Raw genomic sequence first — 19,770 nt, forward strand, 5'->3', positions numbered from 1 at the left:
TATCCCGCTTATTCCACTGTTGCCACTTGCGTTGTGTTCACTTCCGTTTATGATTAAAATGTTTTATCGCTAGAGCTGTCTTGTTGTTGTAGAACTACTTTCCCCAGACACATTTCAACTAAGTTCTCAACTTACAGGACAAACTGCCGTTACTATTTCTAAATCTAAAGGGATGGTTGCTACGGCCAAAAGCCAGTCGTTAGTTCTGTCTCTCCCATTGTCAAGTGGGCATATCCTAGGGGTGCGTTTCCCGAAAGCATCGTAAGTCTGAGTTGGTCGTAAAGTCCCTCTTACGAACGTCGTAAGATTTACCGACTGTTTCTCGAAAACTATCGTAAAGCAATCATAGATCTCCAAGTGTTTTCACGATTGCTCCAGAGTTCTCGTTACTGACTAAAAGTGTCTTGACGAGTAGGCCTATGCCTCAGTGGAGTCACCAGCAGGATATGCAGGGGGATTACAACTAAGAATATAATTATCCAACTTCAGTTACCATTCTTTATAAAAAATAGCATTCATTCAATTGACATAATTATGTGATTAAAAGCTGACAAAAATAGGCTACAAACAAGTTGCCATTATCTTTGTGTAGCCTTTTGTAGGTTGTGTTTTATTAGGCCTGAGGTAAAAACAGAGAAAGGAACTTGTGGTTTTGGTCTGTGCTGCATCAAAATCTAAGCCTAGGCTATATGTTACTGTATATGCTATATGCTATATGTTATTTAAGCCCCTTAAGAGCAGTGCACGGTACGAGCATGTTCGGGAAAAAGTCGGAAAAACCAAACGAACGATCTTAAGATGAATCGTAGAACCCCCTTATAACGCAGGACAATGGGAAATTCAACCAAGCAGTAGAATAAGTCATAAAGAACTCTTATGAGGAGTATAAAAGTCAGATCACAGCATGGGGAAATACCATTGTAATAAATAAGAATAGGGAGGAGTGTTGGCAAAAAATAGCCGATGCGGTGAATGCTTGAAAGTGAAAAGATTCTGTATAATTGTATGAAAATAATGATGCCAAATGCAGAACTGTTTGCCATTAATCCCAATATGTGACCCTGTAAAGCGGAACTAGTCGTTTCGGTAAAATTGAATAAATTAAGTTATTGTGCTCACGTGAACGGCCATAAACTAAGCTTTCCAACGATATGTATATTGAGGGTATTACACAAACTATCGCTAAGATAACCGCATCCAAAGTTGACATGGTTCTCCTGTCATGAAATGCCAGAAGAGGAGAAATCACCTTTTTAAGCGGCGCGTGCACAATGGGAATGACAGCAAATGTGTTGAATCTTCGCCGGGTTTAACAGTCAATACGTATGTTTTTCCGTGAAATGCGTTCACGATATGAAACTGTTGACTGTATACAGTCGAATTATGCGAAAACGTGAAATTCAACATTTTAACCCGGAAGTTTGTTATTGTTGATTTTCTCAAAATAACGTTGTGCGCAAAATGACTGATTTCGCTTTGAATGGTCACATATAGAGAATATTATTTCAAAATCCAAAACGGCGTCCAATCTGCTATATTGTGCAATTCACTATAAATACATCCACCCTATCTAAAATATTTAGGCTGCAGCATTTTACAAGGTGGCGTCAGTGGCGATTAGTTTGTGGTTTCATAGTAAAAACAAAATCTTTAGCAGTGAGATAATAAGGAGAGGAACCCCTTTGAACAAAAAGATGATAACTAAGGTCAGTGAGACATTATTTTATCTTATCACACTGAAAGAACATATGCAATAGTGTTTCGTCCACATCTTTATAAATGGAGCATTTAACACTCAAGTCTGTAGGTTATTGACATTATAGGGTGAATCTTGTGAAGAATCTCAATGTGAACTTCTTTCTTTCTTTTCAGTAGAATTACCCCCTGGGTGAAATTAGAGTTTGGCAACTAGTTTGTTGTCATACTTTGTGTCAAATATATTCATACCATTCAATATACCGTAATTTCCGGACTATAAGCCGCACCTGAATATAAGCTGCACCAGTGAAATTTATTGAAAAAAACAAATGTGTCCATAAACAAGCCGCACTGGGGTGCGTTTCCCGAAAGCATCGTAAGCCTACGATGATCGTAAAGTCCCTCTTACGACCGTCTTAAGGTTTGCCGACTGTTTCCCGAAACCATCGTAGCTTAAGAGCATCGTGAAAACACTCGTAGATCTACGAGTGATCCAGAGTTCTCGTTACTAAGAGCGCCTTAACGCTATGCCTCAGTGGAGTCACCAGCAGGATATGCAGGGGGATTACAACTAAGAATATAATGATCCAACTTACGTTACCATTCTTTATTGTATTTACTTGTGATGATTCAGATTTTAGCGTGCAAAATAGCATTCATTCAATGGACATAATTATGTTACTAAAACCGGACAAGAATAGCCTATGAAACGAGACGTTGCCAGAAAAGTTTGCCATTATCTTTTTGTGTAGCCTTTTATTTTTCTATTTTTTATTAGGCTTATGAGGTAGAAACAGAGAAAGGAATATGTGACTATAGTCTGTGCTGCGTCAAAATATAAGCCTAGGCTATGTTATTTAAGCCTACACATTTCCTAATTTTCATATCAACCTCATTCAAACGTCTGCCTAAGTGACACCTCAAAACATTATTGCACAGGCAGCACACCGTGCTCTCACAAGTAGGTTAGCAAAGAACTCGCATAAACGATGTAGGAGTAAGCTAGCCGAAGCCTATGTTACATATCTTCCAACAAACATAAAAACGGAGCAACAATCTAATGTTGAATAATAAAAAGTATGTATGCGTGTGGTATATGGCCTAGGCTAACTGGAATGCTTACATGCAGATGTCAAAGGTTTTCTATTTTCGTATTGATGTTAATTAATGTATAGATCCGAAGTTCAGACGGTGGCTTAGCTGTGACGTGCAGTCACCTGACATCACCATCAAATTAGGGGATATTTCAGAACTTTTATCGTGGACAGCTCCCTTAAGAGCATCTTAAAGGAGAATTCCGGTGTGAAATTGACCTTAACTGTACCGAAACATGTTGAGGAGTACTTACGTTTGTTAAAGAGCCACCTTCGCTCACCCCCGTGCTTTCCAAACTCCGCCGTTTTCAGCCGAGCTTGCAGTAGGCTTCAATCTATTAGATTGGGCAAAACGTACCCTATGCAGCTAAATCGCTATTTTTAAACCATTAAAAAGGTTCCAAGTAACTCCACACTGCATTGGTAGACTTCTGAGGGTCCTGACATTTAAAACGAGATACTTAGAACTTTGGAAGTGCACAGGAAGTTTATTAAAAAAGACTGTTTATTCAAGCAGTACCTTCATAGAATCTCTCCGCTGGGCGCCATCTTGTGGTGAGTCGCGATAAGTCGACTGACGAGCACAAACGAACAGGAAAGACAGGGGGACATATTGAAAACATTTTGAGCTGTGTTACTCATCATGCCAATGTATACAGTATAACTATATATTTCCTATGGAATTACTTTTGCAATATGTTCCCCTGTCCTTCCTGTTCGTTCATGCTCGTCAGTCGGCTTATCGCGACTTGATTACAAGATGGCGCCCAGTGGAGAGATTCTATGAAGGTACTGCTTGTAAACAGTCTTTTTTAAAATAAACTTCCTGTGCATTTCCAAAGTTCTCAGTATCTCGTTTTAAATGTCAGGACCCTCAGAAGTCTACCAATGCAGTGTGGAGTTACTTAGAACCGTTGTAATGGTTTAAAAATAGCGATTTAGCTGCATAGGGTACGTTTTGCCCAATCTAATAGATTGAAGCCTACTGCAAGCTCGGCTGAAAACGGCGGAGTTTGGAATGCACGGGGGTGAGCGAAGGTGGCTCTTTATCAAACGTAAGTACTCCTCAACATGTTTCGGTACAGTTAAGGTCAATTTCACACCGGAATTCTCCTTTAAGAGCAGTGCATGCGCGTTCACGCTACGAGCATGTTCGGGAAACAGTCGGCAAATCCTAACGATCGATCTTAAGATGAATCGTAGAAAACCCTCGTAAGAGTGTCTATCCATCGTTATCGGGAAACGCACCCCTGGACTATAAACCGCAGGTGTTGGACTGTAACCCATAATATCCATAGGTTGAGAAGCCCCCCTAGTGGCCGTTAGCTGTAAAAACACACAGATTAGCCGCACTGTTGTATAAACCGCAGGGTTCAAAGCATGGGAAAAAAGCCGCGGAAGTAATCCGGAAATTAAGTATAAGTTGTGTTGTACTACAAGTAGGCAAACCATGTGATGTGACAGGTGACTTTTAATTAGATGTGTTAGCTCTTTGGGAATTGCTTCACTTACGGTAGGCCTACGATGCGTGTGTGCTTCTAGGTCTACGGGAATGCCCGCAAATGATGACGACATTGTCAAAGGAGGGGCTAGGAGGCAGCACTCAGATTTATAGAGATCACTTGACCAACTAGGCGGCAACGTCATCAAAACACAAATAATTATGGGTATGTTTGGCCAGTTTATATGGGCTGGTATCAGGCTAGTGTTCTGGGTCTATCTGGCATGATAATAATGAAAACTAGTGTGAAAAAAATAGTGTTAAAACTCAGAACATAATCTTGCGCCTCCTGCTGCTATCCATGCCATTCCTCGCCTTTTTGTCACCTCTGATACATGTACGCTACTATTATTCTTCCACGCTGGAAAACGATAAAAGATAAGCTTCATGCCACTCTATTGAATTTTAGAACACAGCAGGTAAACAGCATTTCGACCACTGCACTGCGTTGTTCCCTCAAGTCAGTAAAACGTACGTTTTGTGCCGCGGATTCCCAAAATACTTTGCGTTATAGGTCATAATCTGAAATCTTAACTGAAAACCTCCTCCCGACCAGGTTTAGTTGCGAGCGTAAGATAGCCTACCATGGTGATATAGCGACGCTAAAACAGAGCCACTTTCGTGTCACAGCATACCCTGGCTTTGAGCACAGCATACATCGCTAACACACTAAACGAGGTTTGTAGTACACCCCACATGAGATGTAGTGGTCTTCTTAGCCACAATTACCCTGAAATAGGCTTGACAAAAAAGCTTTGCTCTGTTTTCCAGAGACTGGAAAGGTGATTAAAAGCAAGGTGTTGCATGAATACTCAGCAGTGGATGATGATGAAATGGATCTAGTCATTGGAGAGACTATTGAGATTCTTGAAGAGGTAAACAAATATATACTTTGTTTACTGAATGTTAGCAAAATTTGTCAGTGAAATTAATCAAACATAATTAGCCTACTGATATCATTTGAAAACATAAACATTTCGTGTAAAACTAAACACTTAAATAAAGTGTTAAGTAAAACAAGTAAATAAATTATTTCCTAGAATATACACTTTTATTTTCACTAAGGTGTTTTTGTTTCATATTGTGTTCATCATCCTCTACCTCCTTCGAAGATTGACAGTGAATGGTGTCAGGGAAAATGTAATGATAAAATGGGATATTTTCCATTGGTCTGTGTCCAAGAAATTTCCCCGCTCCAAGGTAAGATTCAGCTGAAGTTTCAACTTTCCCAAATATCAGAGGCCTTGCATAGAATTCATAGAAATATACAATGCATACAACAATTTTTATTATCGATTCATTACCCTGTCGATATATATCAACACTTAAAAACACAGGAGGCAGCAATTTACAGTGGTTTTAGAATTCCTCAGGATTATTTGGCACAATGCAAAGTGGCATAGTTGCCTTGTAACACTCACAAACCAACGTGCAAGCTGATGAACCAATAGGCGCTCGGTCTGTTTTAGGTGGTGGACATTGCCATTGTGCTATGGTTCCTCCCACAAAATCAAACTTCCGATTTTGCACAGCTAACAGTAAACCATGCATTTATGTGGTTCTTTTTGTCCCACATTCTTGAAAAGTACTAAAAGTGAACTAAAATTAAAGTTATCAGTCTACTGCTCATTTGCTAGATCTTGGCTATGTCCTTTGCTGCTTTTGCAGCATTATCAGTCATTGTTTCCTGTGATGTCCAGTGACAATGTAGCTTCTTTTCACATCAGTTTTAGAGCATAAAAATGTATCAAGCAACTTCAATGTCAAAGACCTTGTTACATAACTTTGAGCTTGAAAAAGGGATCTTAGTTGGCATTTTGATTTTTACATTATTTTGGTTTTGTATCTGTACAGGAAAGGTGATTAAAGGCCAAGTGGTATGTGAATACTCTGCCATGAAGGATTATGAACTGGATCTAGTTGTTGGAGAGACTATTGAGATTCTTCAAATGGTAAAATATGCACTTCGTAAACCTATTAATAATATCAAATATGAGAGAGTTGTAATGTAAACAAAGTATATTGTGAAGCCCAACTTGTGAAGAAATGATTTCCTGGAAAGTTGGGTATTGTTTTCATTTTTGTCAGCTTTATCACTAACTCTCCTATTTTCTTAGGATGATAAATGGAGTCTAGGAAAACATCATGACAAAGTGGGACTTTTCCCATTGCACTATGTCCAAGACATTTCTGCTCTTCAAGGTTAGAAAGTGCTGATGAATGTATGCAACAACTAATCTGATACATGCCAGTCCCTTCATTGCATGACAGTATGATTTTGTATCTTCGATTTTAAAGTGAATTCAGTGTTTTAGTAAGACATTAAAAGACAACTCCTGAAGTGCCATAAAGAAAGTTTTCCCAACATCTTCATAACGTTCCACGCTTCCTCCTATTCGGATTTCTCAACTCTTAGCAAAGCAAAACTTTCCTGGCCATTGTCTACTTGAATTCCTCCTTCAAGGATCTGGTGGGCAGTTATAGTTGGTCCACCTTAGGTGATGTCATTGACCTGAAACCTTTTCCTATCACTGGTCTTGCATGGAGGAATATTTGCATATGTAATGGCTATAATAGCTATTGGGCTATGTATACGGAATATTCTTCCTCTTTTTATTCGTCAGCGCCTTGAGAATTTCAAAATTGCAAAGAAAGAACTCCGATCCCACTGAAAGGAGAAGCTCACTGATCACTTGACATTAGTCCCCCCACAAGCTTCTCAGCTAGCAAACCTGTCGATTAGCCTTTTTCAAGGCGGCATGACATTCTGAAGACTCAGAAGATTGATGGATTCCAGTGCTGCCTAGCCGGCAGTCATGCTATCCTGCCCTCGGATGGACATGATAGATGTGTGGCATGTGTGGTAGAGCTGAGGGGTTATTGATTTTAGACGACATCTAGGGGATTGCGCCCCAAGAAGTTTAGTTTTAAAGTAGGATTCCTGTCAATCAGTCAAAGACACAGATTCGTATACATCAAGAGAACTGAAGACGTGTTTTCCAAAAAATATACAAAGACTTTTATTGGGAGGTTGACAAGGTACCAGTGGAGTGGTCACTCCATAAAACACAAGCAGTTATGAGCAGTAATGCACAGCGATAATATGTACAGTAGACCATGGGACACATGGGCCCAGACAGATTACTCAGATTTAGGTGTGTGGGAAGCAGGGCTGTAGTTTCACGGCAAAGGGAAAACGGACGAGTAGGGGGAAGGGTCCAAAGCCACACCACACGTGAACACAGCAAAATCAAAATACAAAAAAAAGAAAAGAAAGCAAACTACTAAATGTGCACAAAGGAAAGGACCATTGACGGAATGGGTTCCACCACCGACCCACTGCTCTAGGTCACACAGCTCCTGGCTTCCACACAGAGAGAGAGAGAGAGAGAGAGAGAGAGAGAGAGAAGAGAGAAAGGCAACAATGATTTGTAGGGTCAATGAGGTCAAAGTAACTAGCTAGACATACAATATATGATAATGTGTAGGACACTTATCTTTAAGCAAGCTCTGACTCTGGTGAAGGGCTGAGGAGGTATGCAGAAGATATAATTAAGGCCTTGGGAGCTTGATATAATCAGTCGATGGATGCAAACAGTTCAGCTCCGAGTAGATTCTGCCTTTACAGTTCCTTCTGGGATGCACATTCAGTGTGCACAGCTGCCAGAGGCTACTAAGCCTCCTCTCAGCTGCATCAGCCACAGTGCCACTAGGCCTGCTGGCCATGTGCAAGCCTGGCTCATCAGCCACTGTGTTCACCCTTCCTGCCAAATGCAGTTGGCTCACAGTGGTCAAGCAGTGGTGGATGGAACCAGTTTTCTGGCACTCCCCTGCTCACTTGCACACAGGCATGTCATTGGGCCAGGTGAGCCACAGGCGTGTAGTGTCCTCCACAGATACCTCTCTACATGGATGGGGTGCCCTACAGTATATGAGGGCCGAATGGCCAGAGGTGTGTGGAAGAGTGCACAGAGGCACCTACACATCAATGTCCTGGAGCTGTACACAGTGCTCTTCACACTGAACATTTTTGACCCCAACTGTGGTTATGACATGTTCTGATTAAAACAGACAATGTGGAGACAGTGGCATATAACAATTAGGCAGGGCTGCTTACGCTCTCCTTCTGACAAGGAGACTGTATTGTGGGCGGACATGCCATGTGCATACCTATGTGCAATATACGTCCCTGGTGCACTGGCACATGACTGGATCTTGTGCAGGGGCTGCCTGCACTAGTCAAAATGGCGCCTGAACCCTCAAGTTGTGAAAGGCATTTGTAATCGCAACCTGTCGCCCTGTTCACATCAACAGAATCCACCAGTTTCTGTGGATCTAAAATTCACCGGGACAACTGCTGGATCTGTTTGTGTACAGGTGTACAGGAGCACCTTAAATGCTCCTGTACACCTTTCCCCCGTTCATGATCATCTCGGCTCTGCCAAACAAGGTATGTGTGGATGATCACTCGGTGATACAAATATCCACTCATTGGCCACACCTCAGGTCAATGTTGTGCGGGATGCCAATGTTTTTGTCCTGTAGGAGGAGATGGCTAAACAAACCCAATGAGAGTGCTACGTGCCTAGACCGAATGGACATGCCCCTTGTGCAAGATAGAATAACTGTTTGTCTGCTATGGTACCCACGGTAGTTGGCCGGGGGCATGTTGGCAGGATCCTGCCGCTTTGGAATAGAGAACACCAGTAAGCTATGTTTAAATGCATGGAGTTGGTGTATGATTTGAGACGCCAATATTCTTTTGAGATTCACATACTGTGTGAGTAAGCACGGTGTGTGAATCTCTTTGCTGTTCCGGTAAAAATATATTCTTCTTTCTGTGTTTAAATGTTGCAGTTTTCCCCTTAATAGCCTATCTCTGACAGTCCATGTTTGGATGACTGTAGATAGTTGTATGGCATGTACATGTACATGTATGTTTCCATAGACAGTCTACACCGTAGGCCATCTTGAGAATAAAACACTTCACTGCTGCTAACCTTTACCATCCTCCACAACTATGAGGACCTAATGGAAAACGACCGTTTGTCATATTTGTATTGTAACTATGAATAGGCTAGCCTGCAACTCTGCCCAGCCTACCACTCCAGTTGTAAACAAACAGTAATGTGACATCATGACAGGTGCAAAACCTTAATTGTTAGCACTGCTGCTCATGCCTGGTCTGTTACTACCACCTAGTGGATAAAAAATGCAACTGCATGAATAATACTCAAATAAGCTATTATTATTTAAGGACTGTTTTCTATTTATTATTTATTTGAAATAATGTAAATATGTAAATAAAATTACATTTCCAACTGCTTTCCAACTGATGGGGCAAAGCGTGGGATTGGAAACTCCTGGTGGATGTTGGAAGGCAACTGCAAGTTCCACAGTGTTTTGTCCCTGTTTTGAGACAAGGATATGGTTTTGTATTTGAGGAATGTGACTGAGGAAGCCTTTGAAAGGAAGGTGTCAAAGTATGCAGAACTGGTAGAAGAGGCAAGAGAATGGCTGGCAATGATGGCACACATACAGTATGACCAGTGGAGATAGGTGCTAGAGGCTTTTTTAGCAGTCAGCCACAACACTTATGCTAGATTTTGGTTTTTGAGGACAGTCAGTGAAAGGAGCTGTTCAACAGCTATTGGAGGTTGCTGAAAAAGCAAACCAATGGCTATGGCTGACTCACTCCCAGACTACTTGGGAAACACTTGTGAAAGATCCATGAAGGAAGGTGCCTGCTTGTTAACCCCAGTGAAATGCTCTTGAAGGCTGTTTTGGTAGAGTTTTTGCCCACAAAGGTTGATTTGGTGGATTTTTGTTTTTGACGGTACATAGGTTTGTTTGTGGATTGGCTGCTGTGTGAAATCCCTTACCTTTAGCACTAGCATGAGTGACAGGGAGCGAGTGTGTGTGAGAGAGAGATAGGGTGGGATGGGGAAATGAGTATGGGTCAGATTCAAACCCGGGTCCCTGTGTGTTGAAACTTAGACCCAAGTGTGTTACGGATGCTACAGCCACCTGTGCCGCAGCTCCTCTGGGTCATGTTTGATCATTTTGAGATGGTTACAGCTTGTGTGGTATGGAGCCATACAAATTCACCAAGCCCAGCCACTGCACTGATGGGTTACCCTTGCTCTCTCTGGCATCTTTGATGAGCTCTCTGATCACTCACTCCCATGTCTTCCAAACATCTTGAGATGTGATGCCACACTGGACTGATGTGTCTATTAAGTTCTTTATGAAGCTACAGAGATGACTGGAAGCGACAATGAAGATTTGGTTTTGAAATTCATTTGCGAGATGCTCTGCTTGAAGTTCTGCCCTTTTGGGATCAAGACACCTTCATCAGCTCTCCACTGGACTTCTCCTGATTATCCAAGGGATATTCAACAGGTCCATCAAGTGATAAAATAGGGGAAGGACACGCACATCCCCAAACATAGGCCTATACTGGTTACAGAGACAAAATAAATGTTGGATAAAACGTATTGAAAAATAACTTGCACACCAGAAAAAAGCTCCCATTAATAATTTAACATGTGTGCCATATCATCAGAATGCTTGGAAGGAGCTTTTGAAAAAAACTGAAGAAGAGCAGCATAATAATAGAACACAGAAGAGAACTTGATCACTCACATAAATGCTCAGTTCTGGTCACACGCTTGTAGTCAATGCTTGTATTGTAGCTACAGCTACAGTATGTTAAGACCAATGTTCCCTCAAGTTGATTATGATTACTTCTTACGTAAGTTCTCAGGGATGCCTAGCCCTACGACTGCTACTGTTTACCTGTCAGTGAGTGCTGCATACTGTATAATATAGCCAAAAATATATGCCATTTATGACAACATACAAAATGTGTATTTTCTTACCTACAGACATAAGCCAAAGAGCCTTGAGAATGCACTATGTGTTGGTCTTTGCTCCAAGTATCTTTATGTTCACTGCATTTGTGCTGTGGGGCATTATTGAGGGTAAGTGTTGACAAATTATCAAGAAAAACGTATTTACATTTAATAAATGTCTCCATTCATTTGTGAAGGATAGTTTGCATTTTAGTGTTGTAATGTTTTCTTGTCTCTTGTAGGATTCCTGGGTGAAGTGGTTACCTGCTCAACCATCAACCTAATTCGCTTCATTTTACTATTCAAGACATGTCTATATGAGGAGAAACTCCCAGGTTTGAGGATTATTTTTGTTTCTTTGATTTTGGTATTTCATAATTCAGCAGTAAATTCTGCAGTTTCGGAATAGGGCTCGGGCACACGCGTTGCATTCTAGGAATATTGCCGCCATGTTGGTAGCTCTCCGAACGTAATAATCCATTCATTCAGATGCAGCAGACAAGAAGTAGAAAATTTATAGTATTAGCGATTCTTTTCCTCTTCCGATCGTGGGTTGCGCTGTTACACCCCACTACACAGCAACATACTGTACGACCAAGAAGGCAAAAACTAAATAACAGTCCGGAAAACACTAACAGGCGGGAGTAAATCCTTTCAAGGCGCATAGTAAACTAAGGAGTGAGGCTGCCAATATGGCTGCCCGTGAAGTTTTCACGTCACAATCCCGAGCCCTATTGTAAAATTTTCATCACATACATTAACCGGAACCTTCTTCTTATTTCTCAGTACATGATTTTCATGAACAAGATGTATAGACCCCGAACAAGATGTATAGGCTTATAATAGCAGGAAATATGCTCACCTTATCATTAGTTTCAAACTCACTATCTAATATACTGATATTCTTAGTTTAACGGATGACATTGATTTTATTGTCTGAAATTATCTTGGAGCATGATTTCCTTTTAAATTCTTCCTCTGATAGTCTCTTGGCTTTAGTGTTTTACATTGACATCTGACATTAACCTTATGTGTTGCCCCTACAGAAATCATTAAGACCATCATCAAGACTGGTTTTGTCTTTGAGTACATGATCGTTGTCAGCGTTTTGTATTTTGGTAAATATTCAGACACTTTCTGTGTAGTATGTACTGTATGAGTGATCCGAATCAATTCTAAAGGGTGTGCACAGATAACTGGTTAACCATTCTTATCAATTATAGATATTTGATATTCCCACTTGGTTATTCTATAGGCTAATGCACAGAATCATGGTAGAAGTTATACTACTTGTTGGTTGTTCAAATATTGAGGTATCCCATGCACACACCTGCTATAAACATACACACCATGCTCACGGAAGATTGATTAATTCATTTACTTAATTGTTCCCCAAAGGGGAAACTAGTTTGCTACACTGGAGAACATACAGTAACAGGACAGCAACAAGACAATGACAAGTGCAGTACATGTACAACATACAACAAGACAAGTAGTATCATGACAAGTACAATGGCAACCTTACTCATGGGACAGTACAATATATAACAGAAAACATATAACAATACATTTATAATAATGGCACCATGTACTGTATAGACACTTCAGTGCAATCACCACCACAATATTACTGATGTCAAAAGTGTCAAAGAGCAATGTACATACTGTAGTACCATTGTGTCGAATGACAATAAAATCAATTAAATCAATGCAGACAGGTCAGAGATACCCACATACTACTACACAGCAATAGTCAGCAGTTCTGTTATTGCTGCATGAACCAAGGACCTCCCTAAACCTTTCAGTGAAGCATTTGGGTAAAAAGAGCTGTTAACTCTTGAAGATGCTATGTTATATCTTGAAGATGCAGATCACTCCTAAGCTTACTCATGGTTCTGTGCTCTAAAATAGTCTAGAGTGCTAGGGCTTAGGTCAATAATGGACCTTGTTTTTTAAGGACTTTGTTTAAAACCTGTTCCTGTTATCTACTGTTAGGCTGCTCCAACAAACAACAGCATAAAAAGGACACCTCCTAAAATACAGTAATAATACAATATTTATAATAGGTCTGCTCATTTGAAATTACCTGAGTTAAGGAAAACTGGGCCTTCTTGAAAATAGGACTGCTGATCATCTTCCAGTCCAGTATGTTATACACATGAACAGCCACGTATTTGTATGAGGGGACCACCTCAACTGACTGTCCTTTAATCCTTTAAGGATTGAGTTTACCTCATACAGATTTCTGTCAATTACAGGAATCACTGCTGTGCCTGCATTCCACAGTGTACAGTACAAATGTAGATAACACTGTACCGTGGTGCTCCTATGTTTGTGGTGATGGTACTGTAGACATGGTGCCATGTAGCCTCACATACTGAGGTCTACTTGTGAGGTAATCAGCATCATGCAACTGTAGCTCTATTAAGGCTAAAACTGAGTAGATTTATGTGTTGTATTAAAAGCACTATCAAAGTCAAACATTATTCTGGTACTGTAGATGCAGCAATGCATATAAGGGCAACAAGGAAAGGTTCAGGTAGGCCCACAGTTTCAAGATGGGCTCTGCAAAGCACCTTGAGACATATTTGTATGTTATGGAAATATACATTGAAATGCATTTTTTTTTACAGTAAATAGTGATTCTCATAATGTCAGAGATGTCAGATGTAGCTTTGAGATGAATATGTAATCTGATCATTGTATTCAGTTCCAACAAGTGCAGGATAGGAGAGAAAATCCAACCAGAGGGAGGTAACACTTTGACTAAGGCCTCAGCAGTTTGTTTAATCAAGCCATTTACCTGCACCTGCCTTTTAGCCACTGAAATAGAAAGACTCCTAGGCTGTCATTCATCAAGTGTGTAGAAAGGTTTCTAAATTCTATTGTGTATAATTTAGAATGTGCATCTGTATTTATGAAACGTGCGCACACGATCATGCATACACCAGTAAGTACTGTAATATAGTAAGCTACTACTGTACTTGAGGCAATTATTTGGTGTGGATTCTTGATGCAGATATGCAGTACTCAAAAGATTTAGCATTCAACTAAGACACATCTCAAATCTGCAATAAGGCTCCATGACCATTTCTGGTGCTAAGAAGTCTTCAGGATGACCATATACAGATCAAATTGAGAAAAAAAATATGGAACCTCAATCTGAATGCAGATCCGAACTGAGTAGAATATTAAGTCAGAGGGGCATGGGTTCATTACTGCATCTAGCACATGTTATCCATATTGATTCAAATCACTACAAGATCGAACCTCTCATATGTTGGATATAATAGGATCTAGTACTCATTAAAGGGATAGTTCGGATTTTAAGACACGAAGTTATATGGGTTCCCTGTCAGCAACGTTGTGCATCAGCACTGACTTACCCCCCGACAGCGTCCTGTGAGCCGAGATCCAGCCGGTTTTTGATCGTTTTTGATGCCGGACTATTTTCTTCAGCAAGTTTCTGGGGTCACGAAAGTAAAGTGTTTTTCTTCTCAAAACCATATGCGTTCAACAGAGTGATATATTTGCACCACAAAAACGTTGTCCAGCTGTCAGTAGCGCGCAGTGATAGGAATCGCGAAAAATAAGTAAGTGATAACGAGGTTTGATTTTTTCCTGGACAACGTTTTTGTGGTGCAAATTAGGGCCGGGACTTTAGCGCGTTAATTACGATTAATTAATTACACAAACATTAATGCGTTAAAAAAATTGACGCATTTTAATCGTATGCCTATTTATTTTTGCACCGCGGAACGTTTCTCACTGGATGAGTTTCAGACGGACCGATTATACTGGAGCACCAAGTAGTTCGGTTCAGACCATAGACTGTAAGGTTCAGACAAAACAAACCACAGTGGCACAGTGAACATGAACAAAGAAGCTGATGTGACCGCGTTGGTTGGCCCCGTGGATGGGAAATGTTGTTACAAAAAACGAACGGATGGAAGCGCAGATAAGAGCATGGTTGTGTGCAACCTATGCAACAAGGACGTATCACCACAAGTATCACCTCAGTGCAAAACATAAAGCAGCTAGCTGCTAGCGTGGACAAAGTATTGTGATACTCCAGTCCAGACACTTGAGGGAAACCTCTGAGCTTTATTTATTATTAAATAGCAACCGAGTTGCTGTTACAGCCACAACTCACGCTAATAACAGTAATCCACCGCACCTAATTCCATGTCCAACTTTCATAGACCTAAAAGAAACTTCACACTCAGAACCGCATACAAGCACACACGCACACACGTAAACTCCGCCCCCCAGTTCCCCTTAAAGGGACACAACAATTTCATGAACTCAACTCAAGGTAACAGGTGACACAATTAACAGGATATCACAGTATTATAGTTTACAGAAGGTCTACCTATCTATAGGCTACATGAATTTCTGAAAATGTACTATTTGTAAATATGGTATTGCTACACTTTATGGCAAAAAATGCACTGGTCTGTTGGACTTATTAATAAACAATATTTTTGTTGCTTAAGCTTAGGCCTATGTATTCAGTCATTATCCAATAGTAGGCTATACTAAAAATCCATGTGAAAAAAAAATACTTCTCACTGTTCTCAGGTCATATATTTATATACAATTAAAATGCGATTAATTTCGATTAATTAATTACAAAGCCTCTAATTAATTAGATTAATTTTTTTAATCGAGTCCCAGCCCTAGTGCAAATATATCACTCTTTTGAACGCATATGGTTTTGAGAAGAAAAACACTTTACTTTCGTGACCCCAGAAACTTGCCGGACTACTTTCTTCAGCATCAAAAACCGGCTGGATCTCGGCTCACAGGACGCTGTTGCGGGGTAAGTCAGTGCTGATGCACAACGTTGCTGACGGGGAACCCATATAACTTCGTGTCTTAAAACCCGAACTATCCCTTTAAGAGTCATTTCAAATATACTCAGGAGAGGTGTTAGAGTCATTGTGCTGTAGGTAGAAGATTTCTCACAGCAGCCAATCAACAACCAACCTATTTACCATCAAAAGCAAAATAACCAACAAACCCTTTTTGCAAATGCAAGTCCATGTTATACATATGAACAGCCACATATTTGTATGAGCCGTAATTTGCTGGAAATCAAAATGAATCATTGTGTATTTTACCACTGTTGCTTGTCTGCTTATCCAAGCCATTGTAAGAAATGCTGTCTATACAATTTTGACTGCAATTTACCCTCAACAGCTGTTGAAAGGTAAAAAAAAATCCATTATGTCTCTTATGCCTAATGGAATGTCCCTCTTCATTTCAGTCATCTTCTTTAATGTTTGGAGTATTGAAGGAGAGAGCCCAGCCATGGCTTTCATGGGCATCATGTATGGATCATCACTGCATATGGGCATCAACATATTTCTTGGTGGAGGTAAGGAGAAAATGTGTGAAATTATAGCAGGCCTCTGTAGTTACATGCTCACCAACAGATTACAGCGCTGTTCATAGAGAATATTTCTGTTACTGTTAAAATGTAATTGCTAGAAGTGAATGTTTTGGGATAATAACAGTGAGACAAATTGAAAAACTAACCTGTCTACTGCATTTTCTAATTAAGGGACTGGTTTCATGGAAATCATGGATTTCTCTTACTTGTTCACCATGTCTTACCTGTCTCGCACGTTCAGTGACAGTATGTATACCTTTTGTAATTATACACATTTTCCTTTTATCTGTAAATAGATCAACCTCATCGAGAACAGCAAATAACAATCATATCTTTGCTCTTTTGCAGGTGCTTTCATAAGCCTGTTTGCTGGAGTGTTTGCAGTCATTTTATCCAATTGGATTTTGTATGCCATGGTTAAAAAAAAATATCCTTTTTTGCACAAATCATGTACGTGTCATGCTCACATAAATCATAGCAGAGTGTCACCACTCACTTGTAAGGTTCCTCAGTAGAGTATGACTACTTTTGGCAAGTGTAATTTGAAGAATAATATGATTAATAGCTAATTGATATATAATGTGTAGCTATGTAAAAAGAAAGAAAAATGAATAAGGGTTAGGCGAGGGTAATAATGCTCTCTTGCTATGTTTACACAAGAATATACAGTACAGACCTCTATCTCAAGGAATGTCATATCCACTCATGCATGTGTACTGTTTTTTTTCTCCAGCATTGTATTGGTTGGGAATGAAGATATTTGATTTAATCAGGCGTCTCATCATCAGTGTAGTAGTTTTCTACTTCTTCAATCAAATTCTAGAAAATCATGAAGGTGAGAAGCCATTGTACAGTATCTGTTTCTGCACATTATGATTGTTGATCTTCTTTTTGGATCAATGGCCACTTTTGATGTTGCTTGTGCTTCATATGCCTGAATCTCCAGAGCGTGCTGGATTGATGACTGTGACTGCCCTGCTCCACCTCCTGGCTCTGTCTGGAATATTTGATTTTGTGAAATGCTCTTTAGCTGGTACAGTGCTTGTTCTTGCTCACTCAGTCTCAGTCAGACAAAGGGGAAATTACTTGTTACAGTGGCAACCGCTGGGCCATTTAAAGATTGATTAGTAACTTTGTCACATTGACAACTTAATAGGCAGTCATAGTGAATAAAATCTTATTTAGTTAAGAATGTAATGTCCATATAAAGTCTTGAAGGCAGTTTAAAAGTTATAAGGGCTCTGATAGATGCTGGTTAACAAGTATTTTTAGAACTGTCTGATTTGTATGTTATAGTGCATATACCTTTTAAATCTAATTGATATGTTGTTGTTATTGCTGTTGTGTTGCAATCTGCATTTACATGGATAAGAAGACAAATCCACAAACTGTGCAGAATAATTATACTGTCCTTTTGTAAGCCATTCAAAATGCTCTCTTTTAATAACATTCAAAACTTTTTCAACAAAGAAACTCCAAAGACGATTCTCTACAAGTATGGAGCTGTTGGTTTAGTTGCTGTTAATGCTGCTACTTTGGGAACAGAATTAATTCTGAAATCACGTGAGTAACCCTTTACCCCTGTTAAACCAAGACTGTGTGTGCCTAGATAATTCAGAGACAAAATCATTATCTCAAAATATACATTTTCAAAATGTTTTGTAATATTCCTGTTATTGGCCCTTCTGTGAAGGCTTACAGTACATTGTTATTTACAGATAATGCTATATGGCTTCTTTGTGATAATATCTATATATGTATATAGACTGTGCGGATGTTAAATGCCAGAATATGAAGTTTAAATATGCTGTAATGATCTATTTGGATTTCAAATAATTTACCATTGCAACCCAAGTACTTTGGGTTATTGTGGATCTGTCATTAAAATAGGCAACTGAGTTGAAGGGTGCAGACATATCTTTACTGGTGCATATTCGATAAAACATTGGGAAATCCCATTCAAGTCAGTGGAGCGTTCTACTAGCATTGTGAAAAGCCGTAGGCTAATAAATCTTTATCTGTACATTGTAATCTACTTTGTCTTTTATGTCTATGTGTAGGCTACATGGCACATTACACTGTAATTACGCTGTAATCCAATGGGGAAAAAAGATGCTATTGGACCTGGGTCTACACGTGAAAATTAAACTGGTCAGATGACAATAGTATCTGATGGTGGTCAAGCTGACTATTTGTCATCACCTTGCAATTTCAGGTAAAGGAGAACGAACTGTGGCAGATCTCCGTGTTGTAGTTCTGCCGTTTGAATGCGTTTTTGTTTTGGGCTGGATTGTCCTATGGAGCCAGACATACTGTGAGTAAAGTGAAGACAATACTTGTTCATTGCTTGATTAATATTTAATTTGTTATTAATTCTGTCTTTATACTAAACATGCAGGGAGGAACAAAAGGAAAAGGTATGGGTTTTCTGAAAACAGATTTACCATTTGATATTTTTCTTGTAGTTTGAGTTATTTATTTAATGTTTCTGCAACCTAATATGAGGATGATTGTACCATTATACTGTATGTATTGTATATGTTTTGGTTTTATCATCACTATATTTCCTAGCATTAAAGAAGAACTGGACATATGTAAGAGATATGGATGTAGAAATTGGATAAAGGTTTGTAATTTTTTACGAAATGTGTTTTTTTTATTTCAATCGTAAAATAAATCAGATCATGCAGGGCCATCATCATTTGTGCAAAAGTAGCATTGCCAAACTTTCTCACCAAGCACAATATTTTGCATACGCATAAAATATTCTGCATTTGGAGTCATAATGTTATACTATACAATATAAAATAAATATGTGTTATAAAGGTATCAGACTGGACTACTAAAAGTGACCATCAAATGTATTATGCACTGACTCTGGATAGGCATATTCTTTAGTCTCCTACTTAAATTATTATTTATATTATTTATACATGTTCCACATTATATATTTAACATCTATATGTAGTGTCTTGTATTAATATTCTCATTCTCCTGCTTAGTTCAATTTCTTTCTTTGCTTGATCATTGCATCATAGGATTCTTATAACAAATGTCAGTCTTCTTACAACAGAATTTGAAAGGAGAATTTTCTCCACCTGTGGAGAAAACAGTGGAGATGACTGAGATGACAAGTCATTCTGCTTCCGGAGCAAGAACTCAGGAACAGGTATGTCTTCACCTTACTACTGACTAATGTGTTTTCTTGACATACTCTGTATACTGTAG

The 19,770-nt window shown here is 39.4% G+C and overlaps 1 protein-coding gene across 1 annotated transcript in view; it reads left to right on the plus strand.

Moving 5' to 3' along the window:
* LOC134095635 (uncharacterized) overlaps nt 1-19,770 on the plus strand; it is a 59,068-nt gene that overhangs the window by 38,629 nt on the left and 669 nt on the right. The window contains exons 7-23 of the mRNA XM_062549275.1: nt 5,065-5,168; nt 5,406-5,493; nt 6,148-6,245; nt 6,411-6,495; nt 11,181-11,276; nt 11,390-11,482; nt 12,194-12,265; nt 16,417-16,527; nt 16,714-16,788; nt 16,891-16,992; nt 17,276-17,377; nt 17,489-17,575; nt 18,013-18,105; nt 18,758-18,856; nt 18,941-18,959; nt 19,114-19,168; nt 19,616-19,711. Coding sequence (XP_062405259.1) covers nt 5,065-5,168; nt 5,406-5,493; nt 6,148-6,245; nt 6,411-6,495; nt 11,181-11,276; nt 11,390-11,482; nt 12,194-12,265; nt 16,417-16,527; nt 16,714-16,788; nt 16,891-16,992; nt 17,276-17,377; nt 17,489-17,575; nt 18,013-18,105; nt 18,758-18,856; nt 18,941-18,959; nt 19,114-19,168; nt 19,616-19,711 — 1,475 coding nt within the window. The remainder of the gene's footprint in view (nt 1-5,064; nt 5,169-5,405; nt 5,494-6,147; nt 6,246-6,410; nt 6,496-11,180; nt 11,277-11,389; nt 11,483-12,193; nt 12,266-16,416; nt 16,528-16,713; nt 16,789-16,890; nt 16,993-17,275; nt 17,378-17,488; nt 17,576-18,012; nt 18,106-18,757; nt 18,857-18,940; nt 18,960-19,113; nt 19,169-19,615; nt 19,712-19,770) is intronic.

This window comes from Sardina pilchardus, chromosome 11, assembly GCF_963854185.1.
Source record: "Sardina pilchardus chromosome 11, fSarPil1.1, whole genome shotgun sequence".
NCBI classification, from domain to species: Eukaryota; Metazoa; Chordata; class Actinopteri; order Clupeiformes; family Clupeidae; genus Sardina; species Sardina pilchardus.